Source organism: Ctenopharyngodon idella, chromosome 8 (assembly GCF_019924925.1).
Source record: "Ctenopharyngodon idella isolate HZGC_01 chromosome 8, HZGC01, whole genome shotgun sequence".
Taxonomy (NCBI): Eukaryota; Metazoa; Chordata; class Actinopteri; order Cypriniformes; family Xenocyprididae; genus Ctenopharyngodon; species Ctenopharyngodon idella.
The window spans coordinates 22,710,245-22,732,761 of NC_067227.1; the positions used below are offsets into that span (position 1 = coordinate 22,710,245).

At 39.7% G+C, this 22,517-nt stretch overlaps 1 protein-coding gene and 1 long non-coding RNA gene across 3 annotated transcripts in view; one reads left to right on the forward strand and one right to left on the reverse strand.

The window, feature by feature from the left end:
* mmp11a (matrix metallopeptidase 11a) overlaps positions 1-22,517 on the reverse strand; it is a 59,987-nt gene that overhangs the window by 19,355 nt on the left and 18,115 nt on the right. Inside the window, exons 2-3 of the mRNA XM_051902098.1 lie at positions 6,312-6,400; positions 1,460-1,595 (exon numbers count right to left, since the gene is read on the reverse strand). Coding sequence (XP_051758058.1) covers positions 1,460-1,570 — 111 coding nt within the window. The 5' untranslated portion in view covers positions 1,571-1,595; positions 6,312-6,400. The remainder of the gene's footprint in view (positions 1-1,459; positions 1,596-6,311; positions 6,401-22,517) is intronic.
* Positions 6,905-22,517, forward strand: part of LOC127517041 (uncharacterized) — a 34,700-nt gene continuing 19,087 nt past the window's right edge. For both annotated transcript variants that reach the window (XR_007931175.1, XR_007931176.1), the window contains exons 1-2: positions 6,905-12,963; positions 20,278-21,191. This is a non-coding gene — a long non-coding RNA (uncharacterized LOC127517041). The remainder of the gene's footprint in view (positions 12,964-20,277; positions 21,192-22,517) is intronic.

A 22,517-nucleotide genomic window follows, 5' to 3' on the forward strand; every position in this document is an offset into this window, starting at 1 on the left:
CTATAGGACCCGGACCAGACAAATCTTTTCTTAATTTACAGACAAATTGCATAAGTATACAATTTCCCATGTAGTCTTAAGTTAAGATGCAACAATCTAAAAGAGATCATCTCAAGATTACCAAACAGATAAGGTTCTGAGTTACATTTCTGTATTACACAGTATCTTAAGCACTTACATAATTTGATCATACATACAATTTTTGAATGTAATAAGTTGCACCAAATTAAGGCTTTATTTTTTGCAAAAAAAAAAAAAAAAATGAAAACAATATTACATATTACATAACTGCTCTTACATAGCACAGTCCCCGTACAGGTGTATAGCCTTTTGGGTGCAAATATTACATTGCATATATTAACCTCAAATAAACTGTATAAATGAGCTGAGTGTCCTAGAGTCTACTCCTTTACCAACATTTTCTGCTCCCTGTGACTGGGTCAGACATTAATGTGAATGGGACTGGGATGTGAAAATAATAATAATAATAAACAAAACATTTTGAGTGCCACGGCTTACAAACTACACAATCTATTCTCTTTCAGCAGGGGACGTGCCTGGGAGCATGGGGCCAAAATAATTGTAACAGGAACAAGGACAGTCCGGTTTCTGTGAGCAGACTATCACATTCCCTAAATTCTCTCTACAGTAGGCTATGCATCCATGTGTGTGAGAGAGAGTGTGTGTCCCTCCAGATGGCACAGAAACACAAACTTGCCCATGCCTGCACAATCCCTCGCTCTTTTGTCATTGCTGAGGGAACAAACTGACAGCATTATATATAAGTTTTACACCTGAGTCATCACAGACACAACACTAAAAAGCCATTCTTCAGTACTCATATTATGATCACAGGTTGATTGTGTGATTTTAATAAGCAAACAAATACGTCAAATATGGGGCATAAACAGAAAACCATAAAGAAAGCAGTAAGCTTCTGAGTATATTTTAAATTGATGAAAAATACTTCTAGAGTATTTAATGGCAGTTAAAAAGTTAAATGAGATAAACTTGCTCTCATAAGCATTCTTTACTAATCCTGAATCATAAAACGTTAACAAACCCAGATGAAACTGACAGGTTCTAGCTCGTATTGTTGAGGATTCAGACGCCGTTTTACAACTTATGATTGATGATGATTATGTATGACCCAGTATAATAGCATGAGTCTGGTAACAAGCCAAAACTCAACAAATCCAGCTTTGTTCATATTGTTCTATTTGTTATGTTGCATGAAAGTAAAAAAAAAAAAGCATTTTATTAAACTATTACACTTTTCAAAGTAAATCTCAAGCATTTTAACAAACTTTTCAAAGTAAATCTCAAATTTTAAACTTTTGTTGCAAATTGCAACGATAAACGTATAATAACTAAACAGCAGCCTACCGGTTTTTAAGAGCTGGATCGAAACAACGCATTCATATGTATGAAATAAGAGTACTGGCATTAATACACTCACCGGGGGCTCTTTGTGCTTCATCATTCCTCGCCCCCCATGCAAAGGCATGCATCTCACGGTCAGGAACACATGCAGAGCGAAAGCGCCTGACAGAAGCCCGGAGACCCGCATCCTCCTCCTGTATCCTCGAGCACCGCTGGTGGAAGTGGAAATGCGTGAGAATAGCGGTGCAAACAACTCGCGCAATGCCTGTGCGACTGCTGCTGCGGAGAGTGCAGCAATTTATATGCAATGATTTCTTTGTTCTCTTTCCTCAAATACACCGGGTTTTTTTTCTTATGGGCCGGAGTGACAATATTGCCCTGTCTCAACACGTGATTTTTTAACTCTTTAGCCTCTGAAGAGAGCTGATCAACTGAGCTCTATGTGCCACTAGATTATACATAGCCTAATCTAGTGCATACAAAAACGCCCTAATTTTGTCAAATTTGGATAACTTCTAAATGTAATTTCCACTTGACCTTATTAAATCACTAATTTGCATGTTCTTTAAATGTTTAACATTTTAGGTAAAGCCTAATATTTTTAGGTAGATATCTCAAATTTAAAGGGGAAGAAACTGCAGAATAATAATTATATTTAGTTAGTAGGCTATATTGTAAAGAACATTTTTATAAATAGCCTACATAGGGTACAACGGGGCTAAAGGAGTATTTTATTTTATTATCCCCTTAACCACTAGATAGCACAAAAACTTGTCGCAGCATTTTCCTTAAACATCCGCGTTTTTACAATGCACATGGAAATATCGCGGGCAGCAGAGCTGAAGTTGATTCTGTGCTAAACTGATCTAATATTTAACATTTTTTGAAAGTTTAAAATTATTAAATGGCTACGTAAAGTAGCCTAACTATTTTCTATTTCACACCTATAAACGTTCTCAGAGTTGTGATCATTATTTCGTAATTGCAATTATTATTTCGCAATCGCTGTGAACTGTGAAGGGCGATTCAGCTTGTGGCATCCTTTACATCAAAACCTATGGTGGTCACACACTCCAACCACATAGGTTAAGTAGCTGACCTAAAACAGCCTATAACAGGGCGAGGAGCTGACTCAAGGATAACACACTCATAACGAGAAACCACAGATGAACTAGTAACAGCATTGCTACTTATAACACTTCCAAGCACCAAACTGATGAATAAACAAATGACATCTGTTGCTAATATAAAGCGACAAATCAGGCACAAGCCACAGTTGAGAACAGCTCAAGTGCTTTTCTAAGGTGCTGGAATAAATGCTCCAATCAAAGCAGCTGAGCCAGTGCATCAGAACAGAGCTTGGTACTGGACTTAGTTGAAACCACTCAGCTCACAGAGAAGGGAGCTGCAAACAGCCAATAACAGATCAGCTGACATCTCTCTGCACAGACAAAACATGAGGTGCAAAAGAGGGAATCTAACAAATGTGTTCTGAGAAGACCAACCTGCCATCAAACAAATGTCCTCAATCAACATCCCTTTATTCCAAGCCCACGGCATAAAAGATGTGGAGCAGACGTGGTCTCCTGAGGAGCAAACACTTGCAGCGTTATAACCTGTGCTCTAAACAGTGTAGAGAACACTTTGGGCGCATATCGACGTCTGGGTGTCAGTCTGACCATACAGTCATCTCTACTAAACTCCATACAAGCCGTGTCAGTATCTTGAATGAGAGCGCTTTCAGCTCTGTAGCATGCAGCAGTTCAAAAGTTGGCTCGGAAAGTGCACTAAGCACCAAAGACAAATCACAAGCAGGTACCTGACACCCAGAAGTGGATATTTTTCACCTTACACCAGGATATGAAGACTTTCCATTTCGAAGCGTAAAGGTGTCTGGTTGACGGGGCTCTCGCTTCCACAATAGTATCCAAGATACTTTGCGACACATTCACCACCTGCCCCTCGCACTGAGCTGTCAGACATGCAGGTCCCATAGCTCTGGCCTGGGGTGCCATATAATGCCCATCCGTTAAGACAGCAGGTCCCTCAGTTACAGAATCGGTCATGGGGGAGCCACTAGAAGTTCCACCAGTTCTGGAGACCACAGCTGGTTGGGCCAGTCTGGCACGACCAGCAACATGGTCTCCTGTTCCTCCCTGATCATGTGCAACACCAGCAGCATGATCTTGACTGGGGGAAAGGCATATTTGCACTTCTTTGGCCAGTGACTTGACAACGCATTCCCTTTTATGGGAGTACTAGTCAGTGAAAACAACAGCGGGCAAAGCACGTTTTCCTCCGAGGCGAAAAAATCGACCTCAGCTTTTCCAAACTGGCTCCAAATCATCTTGGCTGTCTGAGGATGTAGCCTCCATTCTCTGTGAACTGTGCCACCCTTGGACAGCATGTCTGCACCGCAATTCAGACAGCCAGGAACATGGACTACCTGTATCGATAGGAGGTTCCTGTTCAGTCACAAAAGGAAATGTTCCACAAGCCTTTGAAGTGTCCATGTAAACCAGGACATGACTGTCCTTCACAAACAAAAGGAAGTGCTGCAAAGCTAAAGATATTGCCTTCAGCTCTAGGCAGTTTATGTTTCACTTTGACTGCACACTTGCCCAAATGCCGCAAGCCAGCCTGCCTTTGTTAAGGGCCCCCCAGCCCATCAACGACACATCTGTCATTACGACTTTACATGGTCTTGTCAAGCCAAAGAGTCATTGTGCCGATACAGCCACAAGTCATTAAAATGTGCATCTGTCCTCTGCACCACACAGACAGTGGCACAAAGGCTTTTCAGCCAAAGCTGAAGTGGTCTCATATGCAGGAGTCCAAGCCAGCACACTACTGCTGCAGCTGCCATCAGTCCCAGTAACCTCTGAAAGCACTTCAAAGAAACCTATTTCCCCAGCCTGAATATGGGTAGCGAGTAGCAATTGTACACGGTCCTGAGACAGGTGTGCTCGCATCAAACGCGAGTCTAGGATCATACACAAGAATGCGATGCTCTACGAGGGATGGAGCATGCTCTTCCATGGTAGACAGCTCTAGGCACTGCAAATGCTCCAGAAGCTGTTCCCTGTGGCTTTCTAGCACATCTTGAGACTGGGCTATGATAAGCCAATTGTCCAAGTAGTTCAGAATGTGCATTCCACTCTGCCTGAGAGGAGAAAGAACTACATTCACACACTTTGTAAAAGTTCTTGGAGCCAAAGCCAGCCCGAAAGGAAGGACTTTTAACTGATACGCAGTGTCTTTGAACGCAAATCTCAAAAAGTGCCTGTGACGAGGGCCTATCTGGATATAAAAACACATGTCTTTCAAATCCACAGACACAAACCAGTCCCCTGATTGAATATGCACAAGGATTTGCTTCACACTAATAATTTTGAATGGGTCAAAATGAATGGTCTCAGATCCAAAATGGGGTGAAGACCACTGTCCGTCTTGTCGCTTCAAACTAATGATTTTTGAATGGGTGCTTTGCCAGTGTGCGATTCAGTGGCCTAGAAAATAGCGACTTTCTTTGTGCTCTGGCGGCACCACTTCTATTGCCTGTTTTGCTAGAAGAGATGCTACCTGACCAGCTGGCATGTACTCTTTCTCTGCAATGTGGACAGCAGCGTGGCATGGCTTTGAGAAAAATTATGACAATGACTTCCACCCACAAGTGGATGGGTACAGGTGAGCTGCAACAGCCTCCTCAACGGACGGCAGTTTGGTGTATCCCAAACAGTCAGCTCCGTCAACAGAAGAGAGCAGATGCAGTCCTGCAGTCTGGGCTCAGACAAATAAAGGGCGAGATCTCGTTGTGGACATTTGGGAAGAATTGAGGGGGTATGACAACACAGCAGCCCTGCTGTAGAAACCACATATCAATTCTGTTCCTCACTGGCTGCTCCAGAAGTGACCAGTCAAGGCCCAAGTCCCCAACAGCTCCTCATCAACAGCTGTTTTCAATCAGCTCGCTTTGAAATGCCTCAGACTCTTGACAAGACCAGTTGCTGGAGTCTGAAGTCGCAGTTGACATGACATCCTCATCATCAACATTGTCCTCACCAGTGGTGCCAAAAGAGACCAGGTCACAGGCTTCATCAAAAGGGCAAAAGCTGCTCTCAGCGTAAGATACCAGAGACCTCCAGTGATGAGCACACTGGAGCTGCATCAGGGTGTGGACATCTAAGGGGCCTACTGCACATGGCTGCCTCAGCCTTTCCTTTCTTGGCTCGATAGCAACGAGTGAGAAGTAATTCTGACCAATGGCAATGAGCGCTCAGCTATATAGTGGATGGCTCCGCCCCTCACTTGTGTGCTCAAACGCCATTGCCTAGACTTTTTTACTGGCGTGATGCATTTAGGCTTCAGTATTTGAGGAAGGAGTGGGATACCCCATGTCCTTAGCATGCAATGTTGAGAGCCCAAGTCGAAAGGAAACCTCTTTCAAAAGATAACGGGGAGATATCGCTCTGACTTTGAAGAACCCACTCTTAAATCAAACTCTGCATCCATTCACTATATTTTCTAACATACTTAATTTTACAAATGAATTTCATGCAAAATCTGACCATTCATGACTACTAACTACAAAAAGAATTGAGCTCTTCTTTTAGTCAACTCTGGCTTTTTGAATTCTGTTTACAGAAGCATTGAAAGCACCACAGATCTTTGCACATTCTATATGGTTTTTGTCTGTTTCTGTAATGACTAAAATACCATAACTATTAGAGCTTTGGCACAATTACAACTAGCTTCTATGATCAAGAGGTTGCAGCACAATACAATAAACATAAATATGATAAATTTGTCTATGTTATGATACATGCTTATGTATGTCCAAGTTAGTGTTTGAATTTTTAACTCTGCATGTGGTTGTACCAAAGATGCAGGTGCAGGAGAGCACAAAAAACTAATGAGGCTTCACTTACTTTTAAAGCCCCACCATGAGCTTCAGATGTTGTTTTTCCCTCCCCTGCTAAGCCTCATGGAGGGTTCATAGCTTTGTCACTGCATCAACCTACAATGTTTAAGCACAACATTATCATCTTAGTTAAAGAAAGCTGGGAAACGTATTCACTTACTCATATGCCCACATGTATGATGCATGTCCTGCACGCACATAGATATATGATATGGTTATTTTTAGATGCAAAGGTCATGGGTGTATGGGTTAACTCCAAGAAAGTTCACCTGCATAGATGGGGATGAGCTCATAGCAGAGAATTTCCCCAATGATCCCAGGAGAGGAAAACAGAAAGTCACAACTTGCATCCCATTACCTCACCTGATCAAAATCTGACCACAAGTTATTGTAAAAGCCAATGGGATGATGCTAGGATTTTTTGCCAATTAGATTAACATCAGTAAACATCAGTTGTTTAGTCTAAATACACACAGTATATAACATTAACAAAGATTAACAAATACTGTAACAAATGTATCGTTCATTTAATTCTATTGGCTAAACAGCTCATTAGTTAATTCATTAACTAACAATAACTAATAGGACCTTATTGTGAAGTATACCTACTTAGGTCAAATGAAAGGGTTTATTTTTATTCATATTTAGAAAAATTCTGAGGCTCATTAAGATGAATGCACTATAATCAATTTATAATTTTTCATTCAAGTTACATCAAATTATACAATTATATCAAAATCATGGAGCAATGTGCTACTTCTTTTTCGTGATATTTCTTTTCTTGTTATCTCCTATTAAGAACTTTAACAAACAAAAATTACAATCCTTCAAGGTAGAGATATATACAATGTGGATTTCTTTGTTTTGTTAGAAAATACATCTTTATTGTTACCAAATCTAGCACAAACATTGCTTGTCTCTTAGAAATAGAAGTGAATATGAAGTATTCCATTAATAGTATAACATGGAGAACAATCTCAGGAACAGACCTTTTTATACAGACCTTTTGGTTCTTATCTGTGTAGCTTCTATAATCCGAAACCACATGCCTCTTTAAATTCAAACCAGATTTTGAGTGAAGTCTTGCTGGGAGCCCTTAGCAGGAAAAACCCACTGGCCTCACTAGAACCATTATATTGGTTATTCCAAACCACAACCGTTCTATGTTTACTTCTCTTTGGAGTTTGATGGGGCTGTGGTGGATGATCTAACACTTAAACAGACTGCGATACAAAGACAAGTTAAATATGGTAATAATAGGCTATCTGAGATTTGAGTTTGTGATTTCCCTAAGAATAAATCTGTGCGGTGTAATATGATGTAAAGGTGTGTCAGTGAGTGTATCATTATCAAAGGGTGGTGTATGCATCTCAATATTGTACTTTTCCTCTGAAATACAACACAGAACCAACAAGAACCCACCCTTTTAAAATCCAGACTGCACACTCAAACTATGACCTCACTGAGAAGGTCAACTCCAAGCACTCTTTAATGTTTGAGGAGAGGATATGCAACACAAAGTCATTTCAGATGAATCTCCATAATGGTTTTAGGAAGCTGCCTGGATATGTTTATCATTTCTGAGATGATGCGATTTAATGTGTATCTGATAAGTAAGAATCCCCTATAGTCCCCAACAAGTAGCCTAACATCCTTTGATGATAGAGCAGACCCGGTTCTACAGGGGTGCTTGAGGGTGCTATAAGCACCATCAAACAAAAGCAAGAGTACCCTCTGTTGATACTGTAATAATATCATATTGACTAAACAGATTGACAAATGCTTGTATAAGTGCGTATTTGTGTTTGCACTCTGGAGCACATCAAGTGTATCTATTTACAATGTGTTTTTGCAGCAGTGTGCAATGTAGCCAATCACAGACATGTTTTTTGATCTCTGGAACGCATTGGCCAATCAGAGGTGTTTAATTTAGTCAAAATCCACTCAACACTAGAGTTTTTGTTCAGCAATGAGTTCCGTGCGCTGTCAAAGAACTTATACTGACAAGAAGTGAAACTCAATAGAACGTTCCATTGCAACACCAGCACCCAGCAGCAGCCCTACACTTCCAACATTTTGGGGTGAAAGCGACTCGGCAGTCCTCTAGTTTCTATGGCAATATCAACTGCTTTGTTAAAAAAAAAAAAAAGTACATTAAAGCTAAAATCCAACCTGAATGATGACAACACAGAATAAAATACTATCACTAGTGATCATCAAATCCTTTTAACAGTTTATTTTATGGACTTTGTGTTTGGTAAGCGAAACAAGTGAAACAAGTGAAACTTTGTGCTTGGTAAGAGAAACAAGTGTCCAATGAACGTTAAAAAACGTCAATAACAACTAGTTGTTCAGTTCAGTTCCATACACACTGCATAGAATTTCTGTAAATGCGATTGTCACTACCTGTATTTTTCGGGAGTTAATTCGGTTGTAGAATGTGGTTGTCACTCCCGTATTTTACAGAACTGTGTGTGTACAGAATGCGATTAAGCACTAAAAGGTGAACTGACAACCAAATTTAGCTGCGGTGTGTACGTGGCCTTTGACGCTGTAAATACGAGATTCATTGTGTAGTGTAGACAACTTCATTGATTATAAAGAACATTTGTGAGATTGCGATGAACTTAGATGAATGGCAGTTTTTTAGAGATTATAAAAAAGGGAGGCTACGCCTCCGAGGCTATAGGCTAATCCATTGAATAAAAGTTTTGTTTTTCATGACGGCCAATTACAAGCTGCAAAGTTTCGGAAGTGACGTCTAAATAAATATAAATATTCTCGAAAATGCAATGATTGACGTAGTTGATTACCATGTCACGGGACAAAAATATGACATGTCAAAATCTATGCATTACAAACAATGCAAATGCAGACTAGCCTAGATCAATACAAAATATTAACATTTTTGTATCAAAATATTTATTTGTAAAAATAATGACTTGTAAATAATCTGAAATGTTTCACTATATACATTGCTATTCTTGCTATGGTGGAGCCGTTTGCTTACACATTACATGCACTTTACTAGAGCAGCCTTACTAATTTCAGAAGCACCCTCAATGATTTGATTCTTGAACCGGGCCTGTGCTAGAGCTTGAGAAATTTATATATAAATAGACTAAATATTCATCACAACTTTCTGTCCAAGGAGAAAGAAAGAAAGATACAGGTTTAGAACAATATATTAATTCATTCTTTTGGGTCCATTTTTTAGAAGTGTTTTTGCGCCATCGTGTGGCAACATTTTTTAATTAAAAATACGTTTTCATTTCTTTCTGACCTGGCATTAAAGGTGCACATGAGTCATGACACTTTAAAACAAGAGGGGTTTTTATAAAATATACAAAATTACAAAATCTTAACTTATTACATATTCCAAGCTGATATGTCTAAAAGTAAACGTGTCCAGCTACACAGAAACATGTTTATGCTCTCTATATATTGGATAACATCAAGTCACATAGATTGAATTATCCTTTTATTTTGAAGCAGATTTTGATGCTAGAAAGATAGGCCTACCTCTAAAAGAAACAGAACACTAAGCATGAAAGACTTGCATATGGATTTTCATCTGCATTGCTGAAATTACAGAAATAAGAGAAAATTCTGGGTGGAGTAAAAACAGTGGGAGTAAAAAGAAGATTGAATTACTTCAAGATCTTTAGGAATACATGCACAAGAAAGGAAAGAAATCTAAACTATAAACAGGTTTTGCTCATAAAATTAAGACTAATTAAATTTATTTTCAGCATTCTATAATAATACTTTTAAAATATGCACATTTTGATGACTAATATTTTTAGTGATTAAGAATTAACTTATGAAACTGCACATGAGTGACAAGAGTTGTTATGGATGGGGTGAATGTGATTAGACTTTGGCCTATTACAGCAATCCCTCTTGACACACACCCCAAAACGCCCAAGTTAACCATTAGTTTTGGGGGGAAAGTGCACGTGTTAGCAATATTTGAAGCTTCTCTCCACACTGTAAAAAGTCATTTCAACTTACTTTGAATTTTGTATAACTAATAAAATTTAAAATATCGATAAAATTTCAAATATCAATAAGTTAAAGTAATGTAAAAACATGTTGTCATGACTTATTGAATTATTATTATTTTTTTTTTAAATGTCAGTTTTATAGTGCAGTTTCTTCATAGTACAGTATCTCGCTCTCATCCCTTCACCATATCTCAGGCAAATTCCTCATGACATGCTAGTTTTACTCAGCTTCTGCCATTTGTTTTTGAACATAACATCAATAGCACGCAATTAGATAAACGAAGCAGACAGCCACAACATGGTAACCTAATTGTAGGTGTCGCAAGAACATTGTACTACTGACCCTTGGAGGGCGGAGCATAAACACAGAACATATGAGGATGAAAAGTTGGCGAATCACTCTAATCTTGGACACTTCCCAGCCAAAATGCCACTGGAGCTGTATCTCAATCTGCATTCCCAGCCATGCCGCTTAGTCTTCCTATTTGCCAAGATAAATAAAATTCCCTTGAATTCAAAGCCATGGATTTATCTGTAGGTGATTTATTTTTGTTTTAATCTAGCTGTTTTATGGAGTTGTGCACTGGAGTCTTGATGTAAGCTGTTTTACCTGATCTACGTATCTAACCCTTAAATGTAGTTTTATTGGTTTAACATAATGTATTTTGGTTGATAAAGTGAATGTTTTTTGAAAAAATCACATTTTATATAAAGCATATTTTTAGGTTAATGTTATATTCCAGTGTGCATGCAAAAGCATTTGGTTTCAGTGAAATAGTTTTCTGTTGGCTATGAGATCTCAATGACGGTCGGTTTTGGTGGGTTACAAGATCTCAATGACGGTTGGATTTGCTTGGTTTTGAGATTTCAATGGCGGTCAGTTTTGCTGGGTTATGAGATTTCAAAGACGGTCGGTATTGTTTCGTTACGAGTTTTTAATGACGGTCGGTTGTGTTCCTTTGCGAAACGGTTTTGGTTACGAGACCTCAATGACAGTCGTTTTTGCTGGGTTATGCGATCTCAGTGATGGTAGGTTTTGGTGGGTTATGAGATCTAAGTGATGGTAGGTTTTCAGTGTCAATCGCTTTTTTCATTACGCAATTTCAAATACGGTCAATTTTGGTGGGTTACATGATCTCAGTAACGGTAGGTTTTGGTGGGTTATGAAATCTCAATGATGGTAGGTTTTCAGTGTCAATCGTTTTTTTTCATTACGAAACTTCAAATACGGTCAATTTTGGTGGGTTACGTGATCTCAGTAACGGTAGGTTTTACTGGGTTACGTGGTCTTAGTGATGGTAGGTTTTTTATTACGAGATTTCAAAAACGGTCAGTTTTGTTCCTTTGCGAAACGATTTTGGTTACGAGATCTCAATTATGTCATTTTTGCTGGGTTATGAGATCTCAGTGATGGAAGGTTTTGGTGGGTTACAAAATCTCAGTGATGGCTTTCAGTGCCAATTGTTTTTTCCTTTTCATTACGAGATTTCAAAGACGGTAGGTTTTACTAAGTTACAAGTTTTCAATCGCAGTCAGTTTTGGTGGGTTATGAAATCTCAATGACAGTCGGTTTTGCTGGGTTATGAGATGTCAGTAACGGTAGGTTTTGGGGGTTACAAGATCTCAGTGATGGTAGGTTTTCAGTGTTTTTTTCATTTAGAGATTTCAAATACGGTCAATTTTGGTGGGTTACATGATCTAAGTGATGGTAGGTTTCGGTGGGTTACGACATCTCAATGATAGTAGGTTTTGCTGGATTATGAGATTTCGAAGACATAACCGGGTTACGAAATTTCAGTGATGGTAGGTTTTCAGTGTCAGTCAGTGTTTTCATTATGAGATTTTAAATACGGTCAATTTGGTGGGTTACGTGATCTCAGTGATGGTAGGTTTTGGTGGGTTAAGAAATCTCAATAACGGTCTGTTTTGCTGAGTTATGAGATCTCAGTGACGGTAGGTTTTGGTGGGTTACAAGATCTCAGTGATGGTAGGTTTTGGTGGGTTATGAGATCTCAATGATGGTAGGTTTTGCTGGGTTATGAGATTTTAAAGACAGTCGGTATTGTTTCGCTACGAGTTTTCAATGACGTTCGGTTTTGTTCCATTGCGAAACGGTTTTGGTTACGAGATCTCAATGACAGTCGGTTTTGCTGGGTTTCGAGATTTCAAAGATGGTCAGTATTGTTTCATTACGAGTTTTCAATGGCAGTCGGTTTTGGTGGATTGCGAGTTCGCAATGATGGTATGTTTTCAGTGTCAGTCGTTTTTTTTATTACGAGATTTCAAAAACAGTCGGTTTTGCTTTGTTACGAGTTTTCAATGGCGGTCGGTTTTGGTGGATTACGTGATCTTAGTGATGGTAGGTTTTGGTGGGTTGCGAGATCTCAATGACAAATAGATTTTCTGGGTTATGAGATTTCAATGATGGTCGGTTTTGTTCGGTTACGAGATCTCAATGGTGGTCGGTTTTGCTGGTTACGAGTTTTCAATGGCAGCTAGTTTTGGTGGGTTACGTGATCTCAGTGATGGTAGATTTTGGTGGGTTACGAGATCTCAGTGACGGTAGGTTTTCAGTGTCAGTCGTATTTTTTTTTGTTACGAGATTTCAATGGCGGTCGGTTTTGGTGGGTTATGTGATCTCAGTGATGGTAGGTTTTGGTGGGTTACGAGATCTCAATGGCGGTCAGTTTTGCTGAGTTATGAGATTGCAAAGACGGTCGGTATTGTTTCGTTACGAGTTTTGAATGGCGTTCGGTTTTGGTGGGTTGCGGGATCTCAATGATGGTAGGTTTTCAGTGTCGTAGTTTTTTTATTACGAGATTTCAAAGACGGTCGGTTTTCTTTTGTTAACAGTTTTCAAAGGCGGTCGGTTTTGTTCCTTTGCGAAACGGTTTTGGTTACGAGATCTCAATGACGGTCAGTTTTGGTGGGTTACATGATCTAAGTAACGGTAGGTTTTGGTGGGTTACGAGAACTCAGTAATGGTAGGTTTTCAGTGTTAATCTTTTTTTTTTTTTCATTACAAGATTTCAAATATGGTCAATTTTGGTGGGTTATGTGATCTCAGTGATGGTAAGTTTTCAATAGCAGTCATTTTTTTTATTACAAGATTTCAAATACAGTCAATTTTGGTGGGTTACGTGATCTCAGTGATGGGAGGTTTTGGTGGAGTACGAGATCTCAATGACGGTAGGTTTTCAGTGTCAGTCATTTTTTTTCATTATGAGATTTCAAATACGGTCAATTTTGGTGGGTTACGTGATCTCAGTGATGGTAGGTTTTGGTGGGTTTCGAGATCTCAATGATGGTATGTTTTGCTGGGTTATGAGATTTCAAGGACGATCGGTATTGTTTCGTTACAAGTTTTCAATGACGATCGGTTTTGTTCCTTTGCGAAACGGTTTTGGTTACAAGATTTCAAAGATGGTCGGTATTGTTTCGTTACCAGTTTTTAATGGCGGTCGGTTTTGGTGGGTTACGTGATATCAGTGATGGTAGGTTTTGCTGGGTTATGAGATTTCAATGACAGTCGGTATTGTTTCATTACAAGTTTTTAATGACGGTCGGTTTTGTTGGGTTACGTGATCTCAGTGATGGTAGGTTTTGCTGGGTTACGAGATTTCAATGATGGTCGGTTTTGTTCGGTTACGAGATCTCAATGGCGGTTGTTTTTTATTACGAGATTTCAAAAACAGTCGGTTTTGTTTTGTTACGAGTTTTCAATGGCGGTCGGTTTTGGTGGGTTACGTGATCTCAGTGATGGTAGGTTTTGGCGGGTTATGAAACTTCAGTGATGGTAGGTTTTCAGTGTCAGTCAGTGTTTTCATTACGAGATTTCAAATACGGTCAATTTGGTGGGTTATGTGATCTCAGTGATGGTAGGATTTGGTGGGTTAAGAGATCTCAAAAACAGTCTGTTTTGCTGAGTTATGAGATCTCAGTGACGGTAGGTTTTGGTGGGTTACAAGATATCAGTGATGGTAGGTTTTGGTTGGTTATGAAACTTCAATGATGGTAGGTTTTCAGTGTCAGTCAGTGTTTTCATTACGAGATTTCAAATACGGTCAATTTTGGTGGGTTGCGTGATTTTAGTAATGGTAGATTTTGGAAGGTTACAAGATCTCAGTGATGGTAGGTTTTCAGTGTCAGTCAGTGATTTCATTACGTGATTTCAAATACGGTCAATTTGGTGGGTTATGTGATCTCAGTGATGGTTGGTTTTGTTCGGTTACGAGATCTCAATGGCGGTCGTTTTTTTTATTATGAGATTTCAAAAACAGTCGGTTTTCTTTCGTTATGAGTTTTCAGTGGCGGTCGGTTTTGGTGGGTTACGTGATCTCAGTGATGGTAGGTTTTGGCAGGTCAATAAACTTCAGTGATGATAGGTTTTCAGTGTCAGTCAGTGTTTTCATTACAAGATTTCAAATACGTATTTCACTAAAACGTGAAACGCATTTCAAAAAAACGTATTCCAAATACGTTTTAGTAATGGTAGGTTTTGGAAGGTTACAAGATCTCAGCGATGGCAGGTTTTCAGTGTCAGTCATTTTTTTTCATTACGAGATTTCAAACACGGTCAATTTGGTGGGTTATGTGATCTCAGTGATGGTAGGATTTGGTCGGTTAAGAGATCTCAATAACGGTCTGTTTTGCTGAGTTATGAGATCTCAGTGACGGTAGGTTTTGGTGGGTTACAAGATCTCAGTGATGGTAGGTTTTGGTGGGTTATGAGATCTCAATGATGGTAGGTTTTGCTGGGTTATGAGATTTTAAAGACAGTCAGTATTGTTTCGCTACGAGTTTTCAATGACGTTCGGTTTTGTTCCATTGCGAAACGGTTTTGGTTACGAGATCTCAATGACAGACGGTTTTGCTGGGTTTCGAGATTTCAAAGATGGTCGGTTTTGTTCGGTTACGAGATCTCAATGGCGGTCGTTTTTTTTATTACGAGATTTCAAAAACAGTCGGTTTTGTTTCATTACGAGTTTTCAGTGGCGGTCGGTTTTGGTGGGTTACGTGATCTCAGTGATGGTAGGTTTTGGCGGGTTACGAAACTTCAGTGATAATAGGTTTTCAGTGTCAGTCAGTGTTTTCATTACAAAATTTCAAATACGGTCAATTTTGGTGGGTTGCGTGATTTTAGTAACGGTAGGTTTTGGAAGGTTACACGATCTCAGTGATGGTAGGTTTTCAGTGTCAGTCATTTTTTTTCATTACGAGATTTCAAATACGGTCAATTTGGTGGGTTATGTGATCTCAGTGATGGTAGAATTTGGTGGGCTAAGAAATCTCAATAACGGTCTGTTTTGCTGAGTTATGAGATCTCAGTGACGGTAGGTTTTGCTGGGTTACAAGATCTCAGTGATGGTAGGTTTTGGTGGGTTATGAGATCTCAATGATGGTATGTTTTGCTGGGTTATGAGATTTCAAAGACGATCGGTATTGTTTCGTTACGAGTTTTCAGTGGCGGTCGGTTTTGGTGGGTTACGTGATCTCAGCGATGGTAGGTTTTGGCGGGTTACGAAACTTCAGTGATGATAGGTTTTCAGTGTCAGTCGGTGTTTTCATTACAAGATTTCAAATACGGTCAACTTTGGTGGGTTGCGTGATTTTAGTAACGGTAGGTTTTGGTGGGTTACAAGATCTCAGTGATGGTAGGTTTTGGTGGGTTATGAGATCTCAATGATGGTAGGTTTTGCTGGGTTATGAGATTTTAAAGACAGTCGGTATTGTTTCGCTACGAGTTTTCAATGACGTTCGGTTTTGTTCCATTGCGAAACGGTTTTGGTTACGAGATCTCAATGACAGTCGGTTTTGCTGGGTTTCGAGATTTCAAAGACGGTCTGTATTGTTTCATTACGAGTTTTCAATGGCAGTCGGTTTTGGTGGGTTGCAAGATCGCAATGATGGCATGTTTTCAGTGTCAGTCGTTTTTTTTATTACGAGATTTCAAAAACAGTCGGTTTTGTTTCGTTACGAGTTTTCAATGGCCGTCGGTTTTGGTGGGTTACGTGATCTTAGTGATGGTAGGTTTTGGTGGGTTGCGAGATCTCAGTGACGGTAGGTTTTCAGTGTCATTCGTTTTTTTTTGTCACGAGATTTCAATGGCAGTTCCTTTTTTTAGTGGGTTATGTGATTTCAGTGATGGTAGGGTTTGGTGGGTTACGAGTTTTGAATGGCGGTCGGTTTTGGTGGGTTGCAAGATCGCAATGATGGCATGTTTTCAGTGTCAGTCGTTTTTTTTATTACGAGATTTCAAAAACAATCGGTTTTGTTTCGTTACGAGTTTTCAATGGCCGTCGGTTTTGGTGGGTTACGCGATCTTAGTGATGGTAGGTTTTGGTGGGTTGCGAGATCTCAGTGACGGTAGGTTTTCAGTGTCAGTCGTTTTTTTTGTTACGAGATTTCAATGGCAGTCAGTTTTGGTGGGTTATGTGATTTCAGTGATGGTAGGTTTTGGTGGGTTACAAGTTTTTAATGACGGTCGGTTTTGTTGGGTCACGTGATCTCAGTGATGGTAGGTTTTGCTGGGTTACGAGATTTCAATGATGGTCGGTTTTGTTCGGTTACGAGATCTCAATGGCGGTTGTTTTTTTATTACGAGATTTCAAAAACAGTTGGTTTTGTTTCGTTACGAGTTTTCAATGGCGGTCGGATTTGGTGGGTTACGTGATCTCATTGATGGTAGGTTTTGGCGGGTTATGAAACTTCAATGATGGTAGGTTTTCAGTGTCAGTCGGTGTTTTCATTACGAGATTTCAAATATGGTCAATTTTGGTGGGTTGCGTGATTTCAGTAATGATAGGTTTTGGAAGGTTACAAGATCTCAGTGATGGTAGGTTTTCAGTGTCAGTCAGTGATTTCATTACGAGATTTCAAACATGGTCAATTTGGTGGGTTATGTGATCTCAGTGATGGTAGGTTTTGGTGGGTTAAGAAATCTCAATAACAGTCTGTTTTGCTGAGTTATGAGATCTCAGTGATGGTAGGTTTTGGTGGGTTACAAGATCTCAGTGATGGTAGGTTTTGGTGGGTTATGAGATCTCAATGATGGTAGGTTTTGCTGGGTTATGAGATTTTAAAGACAGTCTGTATTGTTTTGCTTCGAGTTTTCAATGACGTTCGGTTTTGGTGGGTTGCGAGATCGCAATGATGGTATGTTTTCAGTGTCAGTCTTTTTTTATTACGAGATTTCAAAAACAGTCGGTTTTGTTTCGTTACGAGTTTTCAATGGCCATCGGTTTTGGTGGGGTACGTGATCTTAGTGATGGTAGGTTTTGCTGGGTTGCGAGATCTCAATGACAAATAGATTTGCTGGGTTATTAGATTTCAATGATGGTCGGTTTTGTTCGGTTACGAGATCTCGATGGCAGTCGGTTTTGCTGGGTTACGAGATTTCAATGGCGGTCAGTTTTGGTGGGTTATGTGATCTCATTGATGGTAAGTTTTCAATATCAGTCATTTTTTTATTACGAGATTTCAAATACGGTCAATTTTGGTGGGTTACGTGATCTCAGTGATGGTAGATTTTGGTGGGGTACGAGATCTCAATGACGGTAGGTTTTGGTGGGTTACGAGATCTCAATGACGGTTGGTTTTCAGTGTCAGTCATTTTTTTCATCACAAGATTTCAAATACGGTCAATTTTGGTGGGTTACGTGATCTCAGTGATGGTAGGTTTTGGTGGGTTTCGAGATCTCAATGATGGTATGTTTTGCTGGGTTATGAGATTTCAAGGACGATCGGTATTGTTTCGTTACAAGTTTTCAATGACGACGGTTTTGTTCCTTTGCGAAACGGTTTTGGTTACGAGATTTCAAAGATGGTCGGTATTGTTTCGTTACCAGTTTTCAATGGTGGTCGGTTTTGGTGTGTTATGTGATATCATTGATGGTAGGTTTTGGTGGGTTTTGAGATTTCAATGACGGCCGGTATTTTTCATTACAAGTTTTTAATGACGGTCGGTTTTGTTGGGTTACGTGATCTCAGTGATGGTAGGTTTTGTTCGGTTACGAGATCTCAATGGCGGTCGTTTTTTTATTACGAGATTTCAAAAACAGTTGCTTTTGTTTCGTTACGAGTTTTCAATGGCGGTCGGTTTTGGTGGGTTACGTGATCTCATTGATGGTAGGTTTTGGGGGGTTATGAAACTTCAATGATGGTAGGTTTTCAGTGTCAGTCAGTGTTTTCATTACGAGATTTCAAATACGGTCAATTTTGGTGGGTTGCGTGATTTCAGTAATGATAGGTTTTGGAAGGTTACAAGATCTCAGTGATGGTAGGTTTTCAGTGTCAATCATTTTTTTTCATTACGAGATTTCAAATACAGTCAATTTGGTGGGTTATGTGATCTCAGTGATGTTAGGATTTGGTGGGTTAAGAGATCTCAATGACAGTCTGTTTTGCTGAGTTATGAGATCTCAGTGATGGTAGGTTTTGGTGGGTTATGAGATCTCAATGATGGTAGGTTTTGCTGGGTTATGAGATTTTAAAGACAGTCGGTATTGTTTCGCTACAAGTTTTCAATGACGTTCAGTTTTGTTCCATTGCGAAACAGTTTTGGTTACGAGATTTCAAAGATGGTCGGTATTGTTTCGTTACCAGTTTTCAATGGCGGTTGGTTTTGGTGTGTTATGTGATATCATTGATGGTAGGTTTTGGTGGGTTATGAAATTTCAATGACGGTCGGTATTGTTTCATTACAAGTTTTTAATGACGGTCGGTTTTGTTGGGTTACGTGATCTCAGTGACGGTAGGTTTTGTTCGGTTACGAGATCTCAATGGTGGTAGTTTTTTTATCACGAGATTTCAAAAACAGTTGGTTTTGTTTCGTTACGAGTTTTCAATGGCGGTCGGTTTTGGTGGGTTACGTGATCTCATTGATGGTAGGTTTTGGGGGGTTATGAAACTTCAATGATGGTAGGTTTTCAGTGTCAGTCAGTGTTTGCATTACGAGATTTCAAAAACGGTCAATTTTGGTGGGTTGCGTGATTTCAGTAATGGTAGGTTTTAGAAGGTTACAAGATCTCAGTGATGGTAGGTTTTCAGTGTCAGTCAGTGATTTCATTACGAGATTTCAAATAAGGTCAATTTGGTGGGTTACGTGATCTCAGTGATGGTAGGATTTGGTGGGTTAAGAAATCTCAATAACAGTCTGTTTTGCTGAGTTAAGAGATCTCAGTGACGGTAGGTTTTGGTGGGTTACAAGATCTCAGTGATGGTAGGTTTTGGTGGGTTATGAGATCTCAATGATGGTATGTTTTGCTGGGTTATGAGATTTTAAAGACAGTCGGTATTGTTTCGCTACGAGTTTTCAATGATGTTCGGTTTTGTTCCATTGCGAAACAGTTTTGGTTACGAGATCTCAATGACAGTCGGTTTTGCTGGGTTTCGAGATTTCAAAGACGGTCAATATTGTTTCATTACGAGTTTTCAATGGCAGTCGGTTTTGGTGGGTTGCGAGATCACAATGATGGTATGTTTTCAGTGTCAGTCTTTTTTTTATTACGAGATTTCAAAAACAGTCGGTTTTGTTTCGTTACGAGTTTTCAATGGCCGTCGGTTTTGGTGGGGTACGTGATCTTAGTGATGGTAGGTTTTGCTGGGTTGCGAGATCTCAATGACAAATAGATTTGCTGGGTTATTAGATTTCAATGATGGTCGGTTTTGTTCGGTTACGAGATCTCAATGGCGGTCGGTTTTGCTGGGTTACGAGATTTCAATGGCGGTCAGTTTTGGTGGGTTATGTGATCTCATTGATGGTAAGTTTTCAATATCAGTCATTTTTTTATTACGAGATTTCAAATACGGTCAATTTTGGTGGGTTACGTGATCTCAGTGATGGTAGATTTTGGTGGGTTCGGAGATCTCAGTGACGGTAGGTTTTCAGTGTCAGTCGTATTTTTTTTATTACGAGATTTCAATGGCGGTCAGTTTTGGTGGGTTATGTAATCTCAGTGATGGTAGGTTTTGGTGGGTTACGAGATCTCAATGGCGGTCAGTTTTGCTGGCTTATGAGATTGCAAAGACGGTCGGTATTGTTTCGTTACAAGTTTTGAATGGCGTTCGGTTTTGGTGGGTTGCGGGATCTCAATGACGGTAGGTTTTCAGTGTCGGTCGTTTTTTCATTACGAGATTTCAAAGACGGTCGGTTTTCTTTTGTTAACAGTTTTCAAAGGCGGTCGGTTTTGTTCCTTTGCGAAACGGTTTTGGTTACGAGATCTCAATGACGGTCAGTTTTGGTGGGTTACATGATCTAAGTAACGGTAGGTTTTGGTGGGTTACGAGATCTCAATGACGGTAGGTTTTGGTGGGTTACGAGATCTCAATGACGGTTGGTTTTCAGTGTCAGTCATTTTTTTTCATCACAAGATTTCAAATACGGTCAATTTTGGTGGGTTACGTGATCTCAGTGATGGTAGGTTTTGGTGAGTTTCGAGATCTCAATGATGGTATGTTTTTCTGGGTTATGAGATTTCAAAGACGGTCGGTATTGTTTCATCACAAGTTTTTAATGACGGTCGGTTTTGTTGGGTTACGTGATCTCAGTGATGGTAGGTTTTGCTGAGTTATGAGATCTCACTGACGGTAGGTTTTGGTGGGTTACAAGATATCAGTGATGGTAGGTTTTGGTGGGTTATGAGATCTCAATGATGGTAGGTTTTGCTGGGTTATGAGATTTTAAAGACAGTCGGTATTGTTTCGCTACGAGTTTTCAATGACGTTCGGTTTTGTTCTATTGCGAAACGGTTTTGGTTACGAGATCTCAATGACAGTCGGTTTTGCTGGGTTTCGAGATTTCAAAGACGGTCAGTTTTGTTTCGTTACGAGTTTTCAATGGCCGTCGGTTTTGGTGGGGTACGTGATCTCAGTGATGGTAGGTTTTGGTGAGTTTCGAGATCTCAATGATGGTATGTTTTGCTGAGTTATGAGATTTCAAAGACGATCGGTATTGTTTCGTTACGAGTTTTTAACGACGGTCGGTTTTGTTGGGTTACGTGATCTCAGTGATGGTAGGTTTTGCTGGGTTATGAGATTTCAGTGATGATCGGTTTTGTTCGGTCACGAGATCTCAATGGTGGTCATTTTTTTTATTACGAGATTTCAAAAACAGTCGGTTTTGTTTCGTTACGAGTTTTCAGTGGCGGTCGGTTTTGGTGGGCTACGTGATCTCAGTGATGGTAGGTTTTGGCGGGTTACGAAACTTCAGTGATGATAGGTTTTCAGTGTCAGTCAGTGTTTTCATTACAAGATTTCAAATACGGTCAATTTTGGTGGGTTGCGTGATTTTAGTAACAGTAGGTTTTGGAAGGTTACAAGATCTCAGCGATGGTAGGTTTTCAGTGTCAGTCATTTTTTTTCTTTACGAGATTTCAAATACGGTCAATTTAGTGGGTTACAAGATCTCAGTGATGGTAGGTTTTGGTGGGTTATGAGATCTCAATGACGGTCGGTTTTGTTCGGTTACGAGATCTCAATGGTGGTCGGTTTTGCTGGGTTATGAGATTTCAATGACGGTCGGTATTGTTTCATTACAAGTTTTTAACGACTGTCGGTTTTGTTGGGTTACGTGATCTCAGTGATGGTAGGTTTTGTTCGGTTACGAGATCTCAATGGCGGTCGTTTTTTTATTACGAGATTTCAAAAACAGTTGGTTTTGTTTCGTTACGAGTTTTGAATGGCGTTCGGTTTTGGTGGGTTGCGGGATCTCAATGACGGTAGGTTTTCAGTGTCGGTCGTTTTTTCATTACAAGATTTCAAAGACGGTCGGTTTTCTTTTGTTAACAGTTTTCAAAGGCGGTCGGTTTTGTTCCTTTGCGAAACGGTTTTGGTTACGAGATCTCAATGACGGTCAGTTTTGGTGGGTTACGAGATCTCAATGACGGTAGGTTTTGGTGGGTTACGAGATCTCAATGACGGTTGGTTTTCAGTGTCAGTCATTTTTTTTCATCACAAGATTTCAAATACGGTCAATTTTGGTGGGTTACGTGATCTCAGTGATGGTAGGTTTTGGTGAGTTTCGAGATCTCAATGATGGTATGTTTTGCTGAGTTATGAGATTTCAAAGACGATCGGTATTGTTTCGTTACGAGTTTTTAACGACGGTCGGTTTTGTTGGGTTACAAGATCTCAGCGATGGTAGGTTTTCAGTGTCAGTCATTTTTTTTCTTTACGAGATTTCAAATACGGTCAATTTAGTGGGTTAC